The 16,545-nt window shown below is 66.9% G+C and overlaps 1 protein-coding gene across 1 annotated transcript in view; it reads left to right on the plus strand.

Annotated features, from left to right (window-relative positions):
- The window catches only part of LOC138684201 (collagen alpha-1(I) chain-like), a gene marked incomplete at its 3' end in the record, with an annotated part of 28,327 nt that extends 11,790 nt beyond the window's left edge, over nucleotides 1–16,537 (plus strand). The window contains exons 11-19 of the mRNA XM_069777906.1: nucleotides 389–492; nucleotides 2,116–2,253; nucleotides 5,461–5,619; nucleotides 9,600–9,720; nucleotides 10,567–10,645; nucleotides 12,572–12,723; nucleotides 13,371–13,528; nucleotides 14,555–15,539; nucleotides 15,720–16,537. Coding sequence (XP_069634007.1) covers nucleotides 389–492; nucleotides 2,116–2,253; nucleotides 5,461–5,619; nucleotides 9,600–9,720; nucleotides 10,567–10,645; nucleotides 12,572–12,723; nucleotides 13,371–13,528; nucleotides 14,555–15,539; nucleotides 15,720–16,537 — 2,714 coding nt within the window. The remainder of the gene's footprint in view (nucleotides 1–388; nucleotides 493–2,115; nucleotides 2,254–5,460; nucleotides 5,620–9,599; nucleotides 9,721–10,566; nucleotides 10,646–12,571; nucleotides 12,724–13,370; nucleotides 13,529–14,554; nucleotides 15,540–15,719) is intronic.
- Nucleotides 16,538–16,545: the final 8 nt, after the last annotated feature.

Here is a 16,545-nt window from a genome sequence, read left to right on the forward strand (position 1 = left end):
CAGACCCCTGGGTGCTTTTTTGGGGGGGGGGGGGAGAGGGGCACCCAGACCCCTCTGGGGGGGCAGGGGGGGCACCCAGACCCCTGAGTCCCTTTTTGGGGGGGGCACCCAGACCCTTGGGTCCCTTGGGGGGGCACCCAGACCCCTGGGTGCTTTTTGGGGGGGGCACCCAGATATTTGGGTGCCATGGGGGGGGCACCCAGACCCCTGGGTGCTTTTGGGGGGGTCACCTAGACATTTGGGTGCCTTGGGGGGGTGTTTGGGGTCACCTGAGCCCTCTTTTTTGGGGGGTGGGGGAAGCACCTGGGTGCCCCCTCACCCCCAAGGGGGGGTTGGGGTGTCCGTCCGTCCCCCCCCCAATGCTGACACCCCCCCCCCCCCCCCAAAGGTGCCGAGGGGGCGGAGCCAGCGGTGCCGAAAGCGGCGGGGGGGGCCGGGGAGGACGAGCGACAGTGCGCCCTGTGCCTGCAGTGCGGGGATGCCCCCTCCCAGGTAATTTTTTTTTGGGTGGGGGGGTCCCTAAAGGGGGTTTGGGTGTCTGGGTCCTTTGGGTGGGGGGTCCCTGAAGTGGGGGGGGTCCGGATTTGGGGTCTTTGGTGGGTGGGGGGGTCGCAGATGGCTGGATGCTATGGGTGGGGGGGGCCCTGGGGTGCAGAGAGTTGGGTGCCTTGGGTTGGGGGGGGTCTTTGGGTGGGTGGGGGTCCTTGGGTGGGGGTCCCTGAGTGGGTGGGGGTCCCTGAAGTGGGTGGGGGTCCGGATTTGGGGTCTTTGGGTGCGTGGGGGGTCCCTGGATACCTGGGTCCTATGGGTGGGGGGGTCCCCGGGGTGCAGACAGTTGGGTGCCTTGGGTTGGGGGGGGTCCCTGGGTGGGTGGGGGTCCTTGGGTGGGGGTCCCTGAGTGGGTGGGGGTCCCTGAAGTGGGTGGGGGTCCGGATTTGGGGTCCTTGGGTTGGGGGGGGTCCCTGGATACCTGGGTCCTATGGGTGGGGGGGTCCCCGGGGTGCAGACAGTTGGGTGCCTTGGGTTGGGGGGGGTCTTTGGGTGGGTGGGGGTCCTTGGGTGGGGGTCCCTGAGTGGGTGGGGGTCCCTGAAGTGGGTGGGGGTCCGGATTTGGGGTCTTTGGGTGCGTGGCCGGGTCCTGGATACCTGGGTCCTATGGGTGGGGGGGTCCCCGGGGTGCAGACAGTTGGGTGCCTTGGGTTGGGGGGGGTCTTTGGGTGGGTGGGGGTCCTTGGGTGGGGGTCCCTGAGTGGGTGGAGGTCCCTGAAGTGGGTGGGGGTTCAGATTTGGGGTCTTTGGGTGTGTGGGGGGGTCCTGGATACCTGGGTCCTATGGGTGGGGGGGGTCCCTGGGGTGCAGACAGTTGGGTGCCTTGGGTTGGGGGGGGTCTTTGGGTGGGTGGGGGTCCTTGGGTGGGGGTCCCTGAGTGGGTGGAGGTCCCTGAAGTGGGTGGGGGTTCAGATTTGGGGTCTTTGGGTGTGTGGGGGGGTCCTGGATACCTGGGTCCTATGGGTGGGGGGGGGTCCCCGGGGTGCAGAGAGTTGGGTGCCTTGGGTTGGGGGGGGTCTTTGGGTGGGTGGGGGTCCTTGGGTGGGGGTCCCTGAGTGGGTGGGGGTCCGGATTTGGGGTCTTTGGGTGCGTGGGGGGTCCCTGGATACCTGGGTCCTATGGGTGGGGGGGTCCCCGGGGTGCAGACAGTTGGGTGCCTTGGGTTGGGGGGGGTCTTTGGGTGGGTGGGGGTCCTTGGGTGGGGGTCCCTGAGTGGGTGGGGGTCCCTGAAGTGGGTGGGGGTCCGGATTTGGGGTCTTTGGGTGTGTGGCCGGGTCCTGGATACCTGGGTCCTATGGGTGGGGGGGGTCCCTGGGGTGCAGAGAGTTGGGTGCCTTGGGTTGGGGGGGGTCTTTGGGTGGGTGGGGGTCCTTGGGTGGGGGTCCCTGAGTGGGTGGGGGTCCCTGAAGTGGGTGGGGGTCCTTGAGGTGGTTGGGGGGTGCTCCCAAACACCTGGGTCCCTGAATTGGGGGGGGATCCCTGGGCGCGGGTGGGGGTCCGTGGGCGCGGGCGGGGGTCCGCGGGCGGGGGTCCGTGGGTGCTGATGGGTGGGGGGGGGTCCCGCAGGAGGCGGGTCGCCTGCTGTACATCGGTCAGAACGAGTGGACCCACGTCAACTGCGCCCTGTGGTCGGCCGAGGTCTTCGAGGAGGGCGACGGCACCCTGCGCAACGTCCACGCCGCCGTCGCCCGCGGGCGCCAGATGGTCGGCACCCATGGGCGACGGGTTGCGGGGGGGGCGGGGGGGGCGAAAGAGCCGGGTTCGGGGGCGAAAGAGCCGGGTTTGGGGGCGAAAGAGCCGGGTTTGGGGGCGAAAGAGCCGGGTTGGGGGGCGAAAAAGACGGGTTTTGGGGGCGTGGAAGGGAGTCGGAGGGGGTGTGGGGGGGGTTTAGGGGGCACCCATGGGTGCTGGGGGGGTTGGGGGGGGTGGGGCGAGGGGGTGCGGGGGGGTGGGAGCGCGCGTGTGGGTGTGGAGGGGCACCCGTGGGTGCTGAGGGGGTATGTATGGGTGCTGAGGGGGATTTGTGGGTGTTAAGGGGCACCCATGGGTGCTGAGGGGGTTTGTATGGGTGCTGAGGGGCATTTATGGTGCTGAGGGGGTTTGTATGGGTGCTGAGGGGTATTTATGGGTGCTGAGGGGTATTTGTGGCTGCTGAGAGGGTATTTATGGGTGCTGAGGGGTATTTATGGGTGCTGAGGGGGTTTGTATGGGTGCTGAGGGGCATTTATGGGTGCTGAGGGGGTTTGTATGGGTGCTGAGGGGTATTTATGGGTGCTGAGGGGTATTTGTGGCTGCTGAGAGGGTATGTATGGGTGCTGAGGGGCACCCATGGGTGCTGAGGGGGTATGTATGGGTGCTGAGGGGGATTTGTGGGTGTTAAGGGGCACCCATGGGTGCTGAGGGGTATTTATGGGTGCTGAGGGGGTTTGTATGGGTGCTGAGGGGTATTTGTGGCTGCTGAGAGGGTATGTATGGGTGCTGAGGGGCACCCATGGGTGCTGAGGGGGTATGTATGGGTGCTGAGGGGTATTTATGGGTGCTGAGGGGGTTTGTATGGGTGCTGAGGGGTATTTGTGGGTGCTGAGGGGGTTTGTATGGGTGCTGAGGGGTATTTATGGGTGCTGAGGGGGTTTGTATGGGTGCTGAGGGGTATTTATGGGTGCTGAGGGGTATTTGTGGCTGCTGAGAGGGTATTTATGGGTGCTGAGGGGTATTTATGGGTGCTGAGGGGGTTTGTATGGGTGCTGAGGGGTATTTATGGGTGCTGAGGGGGTATGTATGGGTGCTGAGGGGTATTTATGGGTGCTGAGGGGGTATGTATGGGTGCTGAGGGGGATTTGTGGGTGTTAAGGGGCACCCATGGGTGCTGAGGGGGTTTGTATGGGTGCTGAGGGGCATTTATGGTGCTGAGGGGGTTTGTATGGGTGCTGAGGGGCACCCATGGGTGCTGAGGGGTATTTATGGGTGTTAAGGGGGTTTGTATGGGCGCTGAGGGGCACCCATGGGTGCTGAGGGGTATTTATGGGTGCTGAGGGGTATTTATGGGTGCTGAGGGGGTTTGTATGGGTGCTGAGGGGTTTGTATGGGTGCTGAGGGGTATTTGTGGCTGCTGAGAGGGTATGTATGGGTGCTGAGGGGCACCCATGGGTGCTGAGGGGGTATGTATGGGTGCTGAGGGGGTTTGTATGGGTGCTGAGGGGGTTTGTATGGGTGCTGAGGGGTATTTGTGGGTGCTGAGGGGGTTTGTATGGGTGCTGAGGGGTATTTATGGGTGCTGAGGGGTATGTATGGGTGCTGAGGGGGTTTGTATGGGTGCTGAGGGGTATTTATGGGTGCTGAGGGGTATTTGTGGCTGCTGAGAGGGTATTTATGGGTGCTGAGGGGTATTTATGGGTGCTGAGGGGGTTTGTATGGGTGCTGAGGGGTATTTATGGGTGCTGAGGGGTATTTGTGGCTGCTGAGAGGGTATGTATGGGTGCTGAGGGGCACCCATGGGTGCTGAGGGGGTTTGTATGGGTGCTGAGGGGTATTTATGGGTGCTGAGGGGGTATGTATGGGTGCTGAGGGGCACCCATGGGTGCTGAGGGGTATTTATGGGTGCTGAGGGGGTATGTATGGGTGCTGAGGGGGATTTATGGGTGCTGGGGGGTACTTACGGGTGCTGAGGGGGTTTGTATGGGTGCTGAGGGGCACCCATGGGTGCTGAGGGGGATTTATGGGTGCTGGGGGGTACTTAAGGGTGCTGGGGGGTACTTATGGGGGTGGGGGTACTTATGGGTGCTAAGGAGCACCTATGGGTGCTGGGGGGTACTTATGGTTCTGTGGGGTACTTATGGGGGCTGGGGGTACTTACGGGTGCTGGGGGGCACCTATGGGTGCTGGGGGGTACTTATGGGTGCTGGGGGGTACTTATGGGTGCTAAGGAGCACCTATGGGTGCTGGGGGGTACTTATGGGTGCTGGGGGGTACTTATGGGTGCTAAGGAGCACCTATGGGTGCTGGGGGGTACTTATGGGTGCTGGGGGGTACTTATGGGTGCTAAGGAGCACCTATGGGTGCTGGGGGGTACTTATGGGGGCTGGGGGTACTTATGGGTGCTAAGGAGCACCTATGGGTGCTGGGGGGTACTTACGGGTGTTGGGGGGTACTTATGGGTGCTGGGGGGCACCTATGGGTGCTGGGGGGTACTTACGGGTGTTGGGGGGTACTTATGGGGGTGGGGGTACTTATGGGTGCTAAGGAGCACCTATGGGTGCTGGGGGGCACCTATGGGTGCTGGGGGGTACTTATGGGGGTGGGGGTACTTATGGGTGCTAAGGAGCACCTATGGGTGCTGGGGGGTACCTATGGGTGCTGGGGGGTACTTACGGGTGTTGGGGGGCACCTATGGGTGCTGGGGGGTACTTATGGGTTCTGTGGGGTACTTATGGGGGCTGGGGGTACTTATGGGGGCTGGGGGGCACCTATGGGTGCTGGGGGTACTTACGGGTGTTGGGGGGTACTTATGGGGGTGGGGGTACTTATGGGTGCTAAGGAGCACCTATGGGTGCTGGGGGGTACTTACGGGTGTTGGGGGGTACTTATGGGTGCTGGGGGGCACCTATGGGTGCTGGGGGGTACTTACGGGTGTTGGGGGGTACTTATGGGGGTGGGGGTACTTATGGGTGCTAAGGAGCACCTATGGGTGCTGGGGGGTACCTATGGGTGCTGGGGGGTACTTATGGGTGCTGGGGGGCACCTATGGGTGCTGGGGGGTACTTACGGGTGCTGAGAACCCCCCTGGGTGCCGAGGAGCACCTAAACCCTTCACGGACGCCTCGAGGGGGGCCAGACCCGTGCCGGCGGAGCACCCTGGGGTACGCCAGCACCCACGGGTGCCCCCCTGACCCCCTTTTTACCCCCCCCCCCCAGCGCTGCGAGCACTGCGGGCGCCCCGGGGCGACGGTGGGCTGCTGCCTGGCCGCCTGCTTGGCCAACTACCACTTCATGTGCGCCCGGCGCCGGCGCGCCGCCTTCCAGCGCGACAAAAAAGTCTTCTGCCAGCGTCACACCCGCCTGCTGGACGGCACCGTGAGCACCCATGGGTGCTGGGGGGGGGGGGGGACGGACCCGGAGCGGGGGTCTCGGGGGGCTGGGGGGGCGTTAGAGGGGGGTTTGGGGTCCTTACAGGGGGGATTTGGGGCGCTGGGAGGCTCTGGGGTGAACTGGGAGGCTCTGGGGTGATGGGTGGGCATGGTTGAGTATTAGGGTGGGGGGCACCCATGGGTGCTGGGGGGTGTGGGAACCTGTAGTGGGGGTCTTGGGGGGCTGGGGGGGCATTAGAGGGGGGTTTGGGGTCCTTACAGGGGGGATTTGGGGCGCTGGGAGGCTCTGGGGTGCACTGGGAGGCGTGGGGGTGATGGGTGGGCATGGTTGAGTATTAGGGTGGGGGGCACCCATGGGTGCTGGGGGGTGTGGGAACCTGTAGTGGGGGTCTTGGGGGGCTGGGGGGGCGTTAGAGGGGGGTTTGGGGTCCTTACAGGGGGGATTTGGGGCGCTGGGAGGGAGTAGGGTGAAGTGGGAGGCTCTGGGGTGATGGGTGGGCATGGTTGAGTATTAGGGTGGGGGGCACCCATGGGTGCTGGGGGGGGGGGACCCATAGCGGGGGTCTCGGGGGGCTGGGGGGGCGTTAGAGGGGGGTTTGGGGTCCTTACAGGGGGGATTTGGGGCGCTGGGAGGCTCTGGGGTGCACTGGGAGGCGTGGGGGTGATGGGCAGGCATAGTTGGGGGGCAGGGTGGGGGGCACCCATGGGTGCTGGGGGGTGTGGGAACCTGTAGTGGGGGTCTCGGGGGGCTGGGGGGGCGTTAGAGGGGGGTTTGGGGTCCTTACAGGGGGGATTTGGGGCGCTGGGAGGCTCTGGGGTGCACTGGGAGGCGTGGGGGTGATGGGTGGGCATGGTTGGGGGTCAGGGTGGGGGGCACCCATGGGTGCTGGGGGGGTGTGGGGACCCATAGCGGGGGTCTCGGGGGGCTGGGGGGGCGTTAGAGGGGGGTTTGGGGTCCTTACAGGGGGGATTTGGGGCGCTGGGAGGCTCTGGGGTGCACTGGGAGGCTCTGGGGTGATGGGTGGGCATGGTTGAGTATTAGGGTGGGGGGCACCCATGGGTGCTGGGGGGTGTGGGAACCTGTAGTGGGGGTCTTGGGGGGCTGGGGGGGCATTAGAGGGGGATTTGGGGTCCTTACAGGGGGGATTTGGGGCGCTGGGAGGCTCTGGGGTGAACTGGGAGGCGTGGGGGTGATGGGCAGGCGTAGTTGGGGGGCAGGGTGGGGGGCACCCATGGGTGCTGGGGGGGTGTGGGGACCCATAGCGGGGGTCTCGGGGGGCTGGGGGGGCGTTAGAGGGGGGTTTGGGGTCCTTACAGGGGGGATTTGGGGCGCTGGGAGGGAGTAGGGTGAAGTGGGAGGCGTGGGGGTGATGGGTGGGCATGGTTGAGTATTAGGGTGGGGGGCACCCATGGGTGCTGGGGGGTGTGGGAACCTGTAGTGGGGGTCTTGGGGGGCTGGGGGGGCGTTAGAGGGGGGTTTGGGGTCCTTACAGGGGGGATTTGGGGCGCTGGGAGGGAGTAGGGTGAAGTGGGAGGCTCTGGGGTGATGGGTGGGCATGGTTGAGTATTAGGGTGGGGGGCACCCATGGGTGCTGGGGGGGGGGGGGACCCATAGCGGGGGTCTCGGGGGGCTGGGGGGGCGTTAGAGGGGGGTTTGGGGTCCTTACAGGGGGGATTTGGGGCGCTGGGAGGGAGTGGGATGAATTGGAAAGCGTGGGGATGATGGGCAGGCGTAGTTGGGGGTCAGGGTGGGGGGCACCCATGGGTGCTGGGGGGGTGTGGGGACCCGTAGTGGGGGTCTCGGGGGGCTGGGGGGGCGTTAGAGGGGGGTTTGGGGTCCTTACAGGGGGGATTTGGGGCGCTGGGAGGCTCTGGGGTGCACTGGGAGGCGTGGGGGTGATGGGCAGGGGTGGTTGGGGGGCAGGGTGGGGGGCACCCATGGGTGCTGGGGGGTGTGGGAACCTGTAGTGGGGGTCTCGGGGGGCTGGGGGGGCGTTAGAGGGGGGTTTGGGGTCCTTACAGGGGGGATTTGGGGCGCTGGGAGGGAGTAGGGTGAAGTGGGAGGCTCTGGGGTGATGGGTGGGCATGGTTGAGTATTAGGGTGGGGGGCACCCATGGGTGCTGGGGGGGTGTGGGGACCCATAGCGGGGGTCTCGGGGGGCTGGGGGGGCGTTAGAGGGGGGTTTGGGGTCCTTACAGGGGGGATTTGGGGTGCTGGGAGGCTCTGGGGTGAACTGGGAGGCGTGGGGGTGATGGGCAGGCGTAGTTGGGGGGCAGGGTGGGGGGCACCCATGGGTGCTGGGGGGGTGTGGGGACCCATAGCGGGGGTCTCGGGGGGCTGGGGGGGCGTTAGAGGGGGGTTTGGGGTCCTTACAGGGGGGATTTGGGGCGCTGGGAGGCTCTGGGGTGCACTGGGAGGCTCTGGGGTGATGGGTGGGCATGGTTGAGTATTAGGGTGGGGGGCACCCATGGGTGCTGGGGGGTGTGGGAACCTGTAGTGGGCGTCTTGGGGGGCTGGGGGGGCATTAGAGGGGGATTTGGGGTCCTTACAGGGGGGATTTGGGGCGCTGGGAGGGAGTAGGGTGAAGTGGGAGGCTCTGGGGTGATGGGTGGGCATGGTTGAGTATTAGGGTGGGGGGCACCCATGGGTGCTGGGGGGGGGGGGGGACCCATAGCGGGGGTCTCGGGGGGCTGGGGGGGCGTTAGAGGGGGGTTTGGGGTCCTTACAGGGGGGATTTGGGGCGCTGGGAGGCTCTGGGGTGCACTGGGAGGCGTGGGGGTGATGGGTGGGCATGGTTGAGTATTAGGGTGGGGGGCACCCATGGGTGCTGGGGGGTGTGGGAACCTGTAGTGGGGGTCTTGGGGGGCTGGGGGGGCGTTAGAGGGGGGTTTGGGGTCCTTACAGGGGGGATTTGGGGCGCTGGGAGGCTCTGGGGTGCACTGGGAGGCGTGGGGGTGATGGGCAGGCGTAGTTGGGGGTCAGGGTGGGGGGCACCCATGGGTGCTGGGGGGGGGGGACCCATAGCGGGGGTCTCAGGGGGCTGGGGGGTCCTTATGGGGGGGATTTGGGGTGCTGGGGGGTCCCGGGTGGTCCATGAGCGGAGCACCCATGGGTGCTGTGCAGGAGCTGGGGCGGGAATGGGGCATTATAGGGGGGGTCTGGAGGGTCCTGGGGTGCTCTGGGGGGGTCTCAGGGTGCTCGGGGGGGGTCCCGGGGTGGTTTGGGGGGGTTTGTGGGTGCTCCGGGGGGTCCCAGGGGAGCAGAGGAGAGCACCCATGGGTGCTGTGTAGGAGCTAGTGTGGGTTTGGGGCTTTATAGGGGGGGTCTGGAGGGTCCTGGGGGGGTCTTGGGGGTCTTGGGGTGCTCTGGGGGGGTCCCAGGGTGCTTTGGGGGGGTCCTGGGGTGCTTGAGGGGTCCTAGGGGGGCAATGGAGAGCACCCATGGGTGCTGTGCAGGAGCCAGTGTGGGTTTGGGGCTTTATAGGGGGGGTCTGGAGGGTCCTGGGGGGGTCTTGGGGTGCTCTGGGGGGGTCTTGGGGTGCTCTGGGGGGGTCCCTGGGTGCTTTTGGGGGGTCTCAGGGTGCTTTGGGGGGTCCTGGGGGGGGCAATGGAGAGCACCCATGGGTGCTGTGCAGGAGCCAGTGTGGGTTTGGGGCTTTATAGGGGGGGTCTGGAGGGGGTTTGGGGTGCTCTGGGGGGGTCCCAGGGTGCTTGGGGGGGGTCTCAGGGTGCTTTGGGTGGTCCTGGGGGGGGGCAATGGAGAGCACCCATGGGTGCTGTGCGGGAGCCGGTGCAGGATGAGAACTTCCCAGGGAGACACTGGGGTGCTGGGGGGGGGTCCCTGGGTGCTTTTGGGGGCTCCCTGGGTGCTTTGGGGGGTCCCTGGGTGCTTTGGGGGGGTGGGGGGGGGTCCCTGAGGCGTTTGGGGTGGGGGCGCAGCCAGGAGCACCCATGGGTGCCGCGCAGGAGCTGGTGCGGGACGAAGGCTTCGCGGTGCTGCGGCGCGTCTTCGTGGATTTCGGGGGGATCAGCCTCAAGCGGAAATTTTTGGGGGGGCTGGAGCCCGAAGCCGTCAACATGATGATCGGTGAGGGGGGGGGGTCACCCCAAATTTGGGTGGGGGGGGTCCCAGGCTTAACCCAGAGGGGGTTTGGGGCCACCCATGGCAGGGTTTGGGGGTCCCAGAGGGGGTTCGGGGGCACCCATGGGGGGGTTTGGGGGGGCCCCAGGGGGGTTTTATGGGTGGGGGGGGTGTTGGGGGGCACCCAGGGGGATTTGGGGGGGGTCTGGGGGGGGTTTGGGGGCACCCATAGGTGCTGGGGGGGGTCCCAGGAGCACTCGTGGGTGCTCAGGGGGGTCCTGGGGGGTCCCAGGAGCACCCATGGGTGCTGGGGGGGGTCCCATGAGCACTCGTGGGTAATGGGGGGGTTCTGGGGGGGTCCCAGGAGCACCCATGGGTGCTGGAGGGGTTCTGGGGGGGGTCCTGGGCGTCCCAGGAGCACCCATGGGTGGTGGAGGGGTTCTGGGGGGCTCCTGGGGGGGTCTCAGGAGCACCCATGGGTGCTGGGGGGGGTCCCAGGAGCACCCATGGGTAATGGGGGGGTTCTGGGGTGGTCCCAGGAGCACCCATGGGTGCTGGGGGGGGTCCCAGGAGCACCCATGGGTAATGGGGGGGTTCTGGGGGGGTCTCAGGAGCACCCATGGGTGCTGGGGGGGTCCCAGGAGCACTCGTGGGTGCTGGGGGGGGCTCCTGGGGGGTCCCAGGAGCACCCATGGGTGCTGGGGGGGGTCTCAGGAGCACCCGTGGGTGCTGGGGGGGTCCTGGGGGGGGTTCTCAGGAGCACCCATGGGTGCTGGGGGGGTCCTGGGGGGGGTTCTCAGGAGCACCCATGGGTGCTGGGGGGGTGCTGATTTTGGGGGGGGTCTGTCGTAGGGTCCATCCGCATCGACAGCCTCGGGGCCCTGACGGAGCTGTCGGAGTGCGACGGGCGGCTCTTCCCAGTCGGCTACCAGTGAGTACTGGGAGGGACTGGGGAGGCGCTGGGGGGGGACTGAGAGGGACTGGGGAGGTTACAGGGGGGATTTGGGGGATACTGGGAGGCAGCGAACTGTACTGGGAGGCCGTTGGGGGGGATTTGGGGGGTCTCTGGTCCATACTGGGAGGCACTGGGGGAGAATGGGAGGAACTGGGCTATACTGGGAGGAACTAGTGGGGACGCAGGGGGGATTTTGGGGGTCCCTGGGCCATCCTGGGAGGCACTGGTCCATACTGGGATGAGCTGGGCTGTACTGGGAGGCACTTGCAGGGATGCAGGGGGGATTTTGGGGGTCCCTGGGCCATCCTGGGAGGCACTGGTCCATACTGGGATGAGCTGGGCTGTACCGTGAGGCACTTGCGGGGACGCGGGGGGGATTTTGGGGGTCCCTGGGCCATCCTGGGAGGCACTGGTCCATACTGGGATGAGCTGGGCTGTACCGTGAGGCACTTGCGGGGACGTGGGGGGGATTTTGGGGGTCCCTGGGCCATCCTGGGAGGCACTGGTCCATACTGGGATGAGCTGGGCTGTACCGTGAGGCACTTGCGGGGACGCGGGGGGGATTTTGGGGGTCCCTGGGCCATCCTGGGAGGCACTGGTCCATACTGGGATGAGCTGGGCTGTACCGTGAGGCACTTGCGGGGACGCGGGGGGGATTTTGGGGGTCCCTGGGCCATCCTGGGAGGCACTGGTCCATACTGGGATGAGCTGGGCTGTACCGTGAGGCACTTGCGGGGACGCGGGGGGGATTTTGGGGGTCCCTGGGCCATCCTGGGAGGCACTGGTCCATACTGGGATGAGCTGGGCTGTACCGTGAGGCACTTGCGGGGACGCGGGGGGGATTTTGGGGGTCCCTGGGCCATCCTGGGAGGCACTGGTCCATACTGGGATGAGCTGGGCTGTACCGTGAGGCACTTGCGGGGACGCGGGGGGGATTTTGGGGGTCCCTGGGCCATCCTGGGAGGCACTGGTCCATACTGGGATGAGCTGGGCTGTACCGTGAGGCACTTGCGGGGACGCGGGGGGGATTTTGGGGGTCCCTGGGCCATCCTGGGAGGCACTGGTCCATACTGGGATGAGCTGGGCTGTACCGTGAGGCACTTGCGGGGACGCGGGGGGGATTTTGGGGGTCCCTGGGCCATCCTGGGAGGCACTGGTCCATACTGGGATGAGCTGGGCTGTACCGTGAGGCACTTGCGGGGACGCGGGGGGGATTTTGGGGGTCCCTGGGCCATCCTGGGAGGCACTGGTCCATACTGGGATGAGCTGGGCTGTACCGTGAGGCACTTGCGGGGACGCGGGGGGGATTTTGGGGGTCCCTGGGCCATCCTGGGAGGCACTGGTCCATACTGGGATGAGCTGGGCTGTACCGTGAGGCACTTGCGGGGACGCGGGGGGGATTTTGGGGGTCCCTGGGCCATCCTGGGAGGCACTGGTCCGTACTGGGATGAGCTGGGCTGTACCGTGAGGCACTTGCGGGGACGCGGGGGGGATTTTGGGGGTCCCTGGGCCATCCTGGGAGGCACTGGTCCATACTGGGATGAGCTGGGCTGTACCGTGAGGCACTTGCGGGGACGCGGGGGGGATTTTGGGGGTCCCTGGGCCATCCTGGGAGGCACTGGTCCATACTGGGATGAGCTGGGCTGTACCGTGAGGCACTTGCGGGGACGCGGGGGGGATTTTGGGGGTCCCTGGGCCATCCTGGGAGGCACTGGTCCATACTGGGATGAGCTGGGCTGTACCGTGAGGCACTTGCGGGGACGCGGGGGGGATTTTGGGGGTCCCTGGGCCATACTGGTGGGCACCGGAGTATACTGGGGGCTCCTGGAGGGGTTGCAGGGGGGTTTTGGGGGTTCCCCCGGCTCCTACTGGGAAGCACTGGTCCATACTGGTGGGCGGCAGGTGCTGGCGGCTGTACTGGAGCACGCGGGACGCCCGGCGCCGTTGCTGGTACCGCTGTCGGATCCTGGAACATCACCCAGGATCGGGCCCCGAGGGTGCCCCCCCCGCCGGGCACCCCGAGGAGAACCGCACCATCGCCCACGGCCCCCCCGGTACGACGGGGTGACCCCCCCCCCAACCTGGGTGCCCCCAAAAATCCGGGGTGTCCCCCCCCCTCCCCACCCCCAGGTGCCTGGGTCCCTTTTTGGGGGGGGTTAGAATGGGTGGGGGGCACCCTGGGGTGGGGGTTAGAGTGGGTGGGGGGCACCCTTGGATACCTGGGTCCCTTCCATGACCCCTCCCCAGATGTTGGGGACCCCCCCCAGGTACCTGGGTCCCTTTTTTGGGGGGGTTAGAATGGGTGGGGGGCACCCAGGGGGGGCTTAGAATGGGTGGGGGGCACCCTTGGATACCTGGGTCCCTTCCATGACCCCCCCAAATGTTGGGGACCCCCCCCAGATACCTGGGTCCCTTTTTTGGGGGGGTTAGAATGGGTGGGGGGCACCCAGGGGGGGCTTAGAATGGGTGGGGGGCACCCTTGGATACCTGGGTCCCTTCCATGACCCCCCCAGATGTTGGGGACCCCCCCCAGGTACCTGGGTCCCTTTTTTGGGGGGGTTAGAATGGGTGGGGGGCACCCAGGGGGGGCTTAGAATGGGTGGGGGGCACCCCCGGACACCTGGGTCCCTTTTTTTTGGGTGGGGGGGCACCCCCGGACACCTGGGTGCCCCCTGACCCCCCCCCCCCTCTCTCTCTGCAGGTGCCAGCCCAGGGCCCCCCCCCAGCCCGGGTGGGGGTGTCCCCCCCCCCCGAAAGTCCCCGGGGTCCCCCCAGCACCCGCCCGCGGGGCCCCCCCGGCTACTCGCCCACCCGCCGACCCCCCCCCCGGCAGCTCCTCGCGCCCCCTCCCCTCGCCCGGTGAGTTGGGGGGGGACATTGGGGACATGGGGGGGGGGGCTTGGGGACGTGGGGGGGACATGGTGGGGGGGCGTGGGGGGGTCTTGAGGTCATGGGGGGGGACATCAAGGACCCTTGGGGACATGGGGGGGGACATGGGGGGGTCTTGAGGTCATGGGGGGGGACATCAAGGACCCTTGGGGACATGGTGGGGGGACATGGGGGGGTCTTGAGGTCATGGGGGGGGACATCAAGGACCCTTGGGGACATGGGGGGGACATGGGGGGGTCATCAAGGACCCTTGGGGACATGGGGGGGGCTTGGGGACGTGGGGGGGGGCATCAAGGACCCTTGGGGACACGGGGGGGGGGCTTGGGGACATTGGGGGGGGCATCAAGGACCCTTGGGGACATGGCGGGGGGACATGGGGGGGGGCTTGGGGATGTGGGGGGGGCACCAAGGACCCTTGGGGATATGGGGGGGGGGGACATGGGGGGGGTCTTGAGGTCATGGGGGGGGGACATCAAGGACCCTTGGGGACATGGGGGGGGGGACATGGGGACATTGGGGGGGGACATCAAGGACCCTTGGGGACATGGGGGGGGACATGGGGGGGGCTTGGGGATGTGGGGGGGGCACCAAGGACCCTTGGGGATATGGGGGGGGGACATGGGGGGGTCTTGAGGTCATGGGGGGGGGACATCAAGGACCCTTGGGGACATGGGGGGGGGACATGGGGGGGTCATCAAGGACCCTTGGGGACACAGGGGGGGGACTTGGGGACATTGGAGGGGGCATCAAGGACCCTTGGGGACATGGGGGGGGACACGGGGGGGGCTTGGGGACACGGGGGGGGACATGGGGGGGACCCTTGGGCACACGGGGGGGGGCTCTTTGGGGACACGGGGGACCCTTGGGGACACTGGGGGGGGGGGGGGTCTCTGGGGCGTTGGGGTGTCCCTGGGGGGGGGGGGGGACACACACGCCCCCCCCCCCCCCGCTGTCGCCTGAACCCGTGTGTCCCCCCCGCCCCCCCCCCCCCCCCAGGCAGTGCCACCCCGGTGGCCCGTCACATCCTGACGGTGGGGGACCCCGAATTCCCCCCCCCGCGACGGGCCCGAAGGGCTTTGTCACCCGCCGGCAGCGGCGGCGGCATCACCCGCCGGTGTCCCCCCCGCCCGCCGCCGTCGCCCGGCGGAGCGAGGTCGTCTCCTGAGCCGGCGTCGCCGGGGGGGGCGCCGACACCCCCGAGGGCGTTGTCACCCAGCGGGCCACCGTCGGTTGGAGGACCTTCGTCACCTGGAAGACCGGCGTCACCTGGAAGGTCATCGTCAACTGGAGGGTCATCGTCAACTGGAGGGTCATCGTCAATTGGAGGGTCATCGTCACTTGGAAGACCATCGTCAACTGGAGGGTCATCGTCAATTGGAGGGTTATCGTCAATTGGAGGGTCATCGTCAACTGGAGGGTCATCGTCAACTGGAGGGTCATCGTCACTTGGAAGACCATCGTCAACTGGAGGGCCACCGTCGTTTGGAGGGTCATTGTCACCTGGAAGGTCATCGTCAACTGGAAGACTGTCGTCACCTGAAGGGCCACCGTTGTTTGGAAGATCCTCGTCACCTGGAGGGCCATCGTCGCCTGGAAGGTCATCGTCAACTGTAGAGGCATCATCATTTGGAAGACCCTCGTCACCTGGAAGACCCTCGTCACCTGGAAGACCCTCATCACCTGGAAGGTCGTCGTCACCCGGAGGGCCACCATCATCGTTTGGAAGACCCTCGTCACCTGGAAGGTCATCGTCAACTGGAGAGCCGTCGTCACTTGGAGGACCGTCATCACTTGGAAGACCATCGTCACCTGGAAGGGCGTTGTCACCTGGAAGGGCGTCGTCACCTGGAAGGTCATCGTCAACTGGAGGGCCACCATCATCATTTGGAAGACCATCGTCACCTGGAAGACTGTTGTCACCTGGAGGGCCACCGTCATCTGGAGAGCCATTGTCATTTGGAGGGCCACCATCGTTTGGAAGGTCATCGTCACCGGGAAGGTCGTCGTCACCTGGAAGGTCATCGTCACTTGGAAGACCATCGTCAACTGGAGGGCCACCGTCGTTTGGAAGACCATCGTCACCTGGAAGGTCATCGTCACCTCAAGGGCCACCATCGCTTGGAAAGCCATCGTCACCCGGAAGACCATCGTCACCCGGAAGGCCATCGTCACCTGGACGGCCACCATCGCTTGGAAGACCCTCATCGCTTGGAAGACCCTCATCTCTTGGAAGACCCTCATCACTTGGAAGACCCTCGTCACCTGGAAGGCCGCCGTCCCCGGAAGAGCCACCGTCAGCCCCGGGCCCGAGGTCGTCCTCGGAACCGCCGTCGTCACCACCGAGGTCATCGTCACCGGCGGGGCCGTCGCCGTCGTCCCCCCTGGAACCGTTGTCGCCGTCGGGTGGCCCGGACCTGGCCTTGGACGACTTGGACGTCACCGAGTTGGCTTTGGCCGCCGGGCTCTTGGGTCCCTCGGGGACGCCGGCGGCGCCGGGCGACAGCAGCGAGGACGAGGACGGCGCCGGCGCCCGGTTGGCCGCCCGGGGACGTTATTACCGTTTCGCCCGTACCGTGGTGACGCGAGAGCCGCCGTCCCCTTGTCCCCTCCCCCTGTCCCACATCGACCAGTTGGACGGGGCGGACGACGGCGGGGACAAAGGACAACGGGGACAACGGGACGGGCCGCCCCCGGGGCCGCCGCCCCGGCCGCCGCCCGCCGCCGCCGCCGAAGACCTTCCCTCCGACATCGTGGACTTTGTTCTCAAGAACATGGTGGGAGACGCCGCCAAGGCGACGGCCGCCCAAGCGTCCGGCGTCAACGGCGACGGCGGCGCCGCCCCGTGGCTCGCCGAAGGCTCCGCCCGCCGTCCCGTCGGAGGAGGACGGGGGTGCCAGGACGGCCACCGAGACGACCTCGGCGCCACCCACGGCCACCACGTTCTCGACGGCCGCGGCGCCCGCGGGGACGTCTTCGCCGGCCGCGGC

This window comes from Haliaeetus albicilla, unplaced genomic scaffold (genome assembly GCF_947461875.1).
Source record: "Haliaeetus albicilla unplaced genomic scaffold, bHalAlb1.1 scaffold_198, whole genome shotgun sequence".
In the NCBI taxonomy this organism is placed as follows: Eukaryota; Metazoa; Chordata; class Aves; order Accipitriformes; family Accipitridae; genus Haliaeetus; species Haliaeetus albicilla.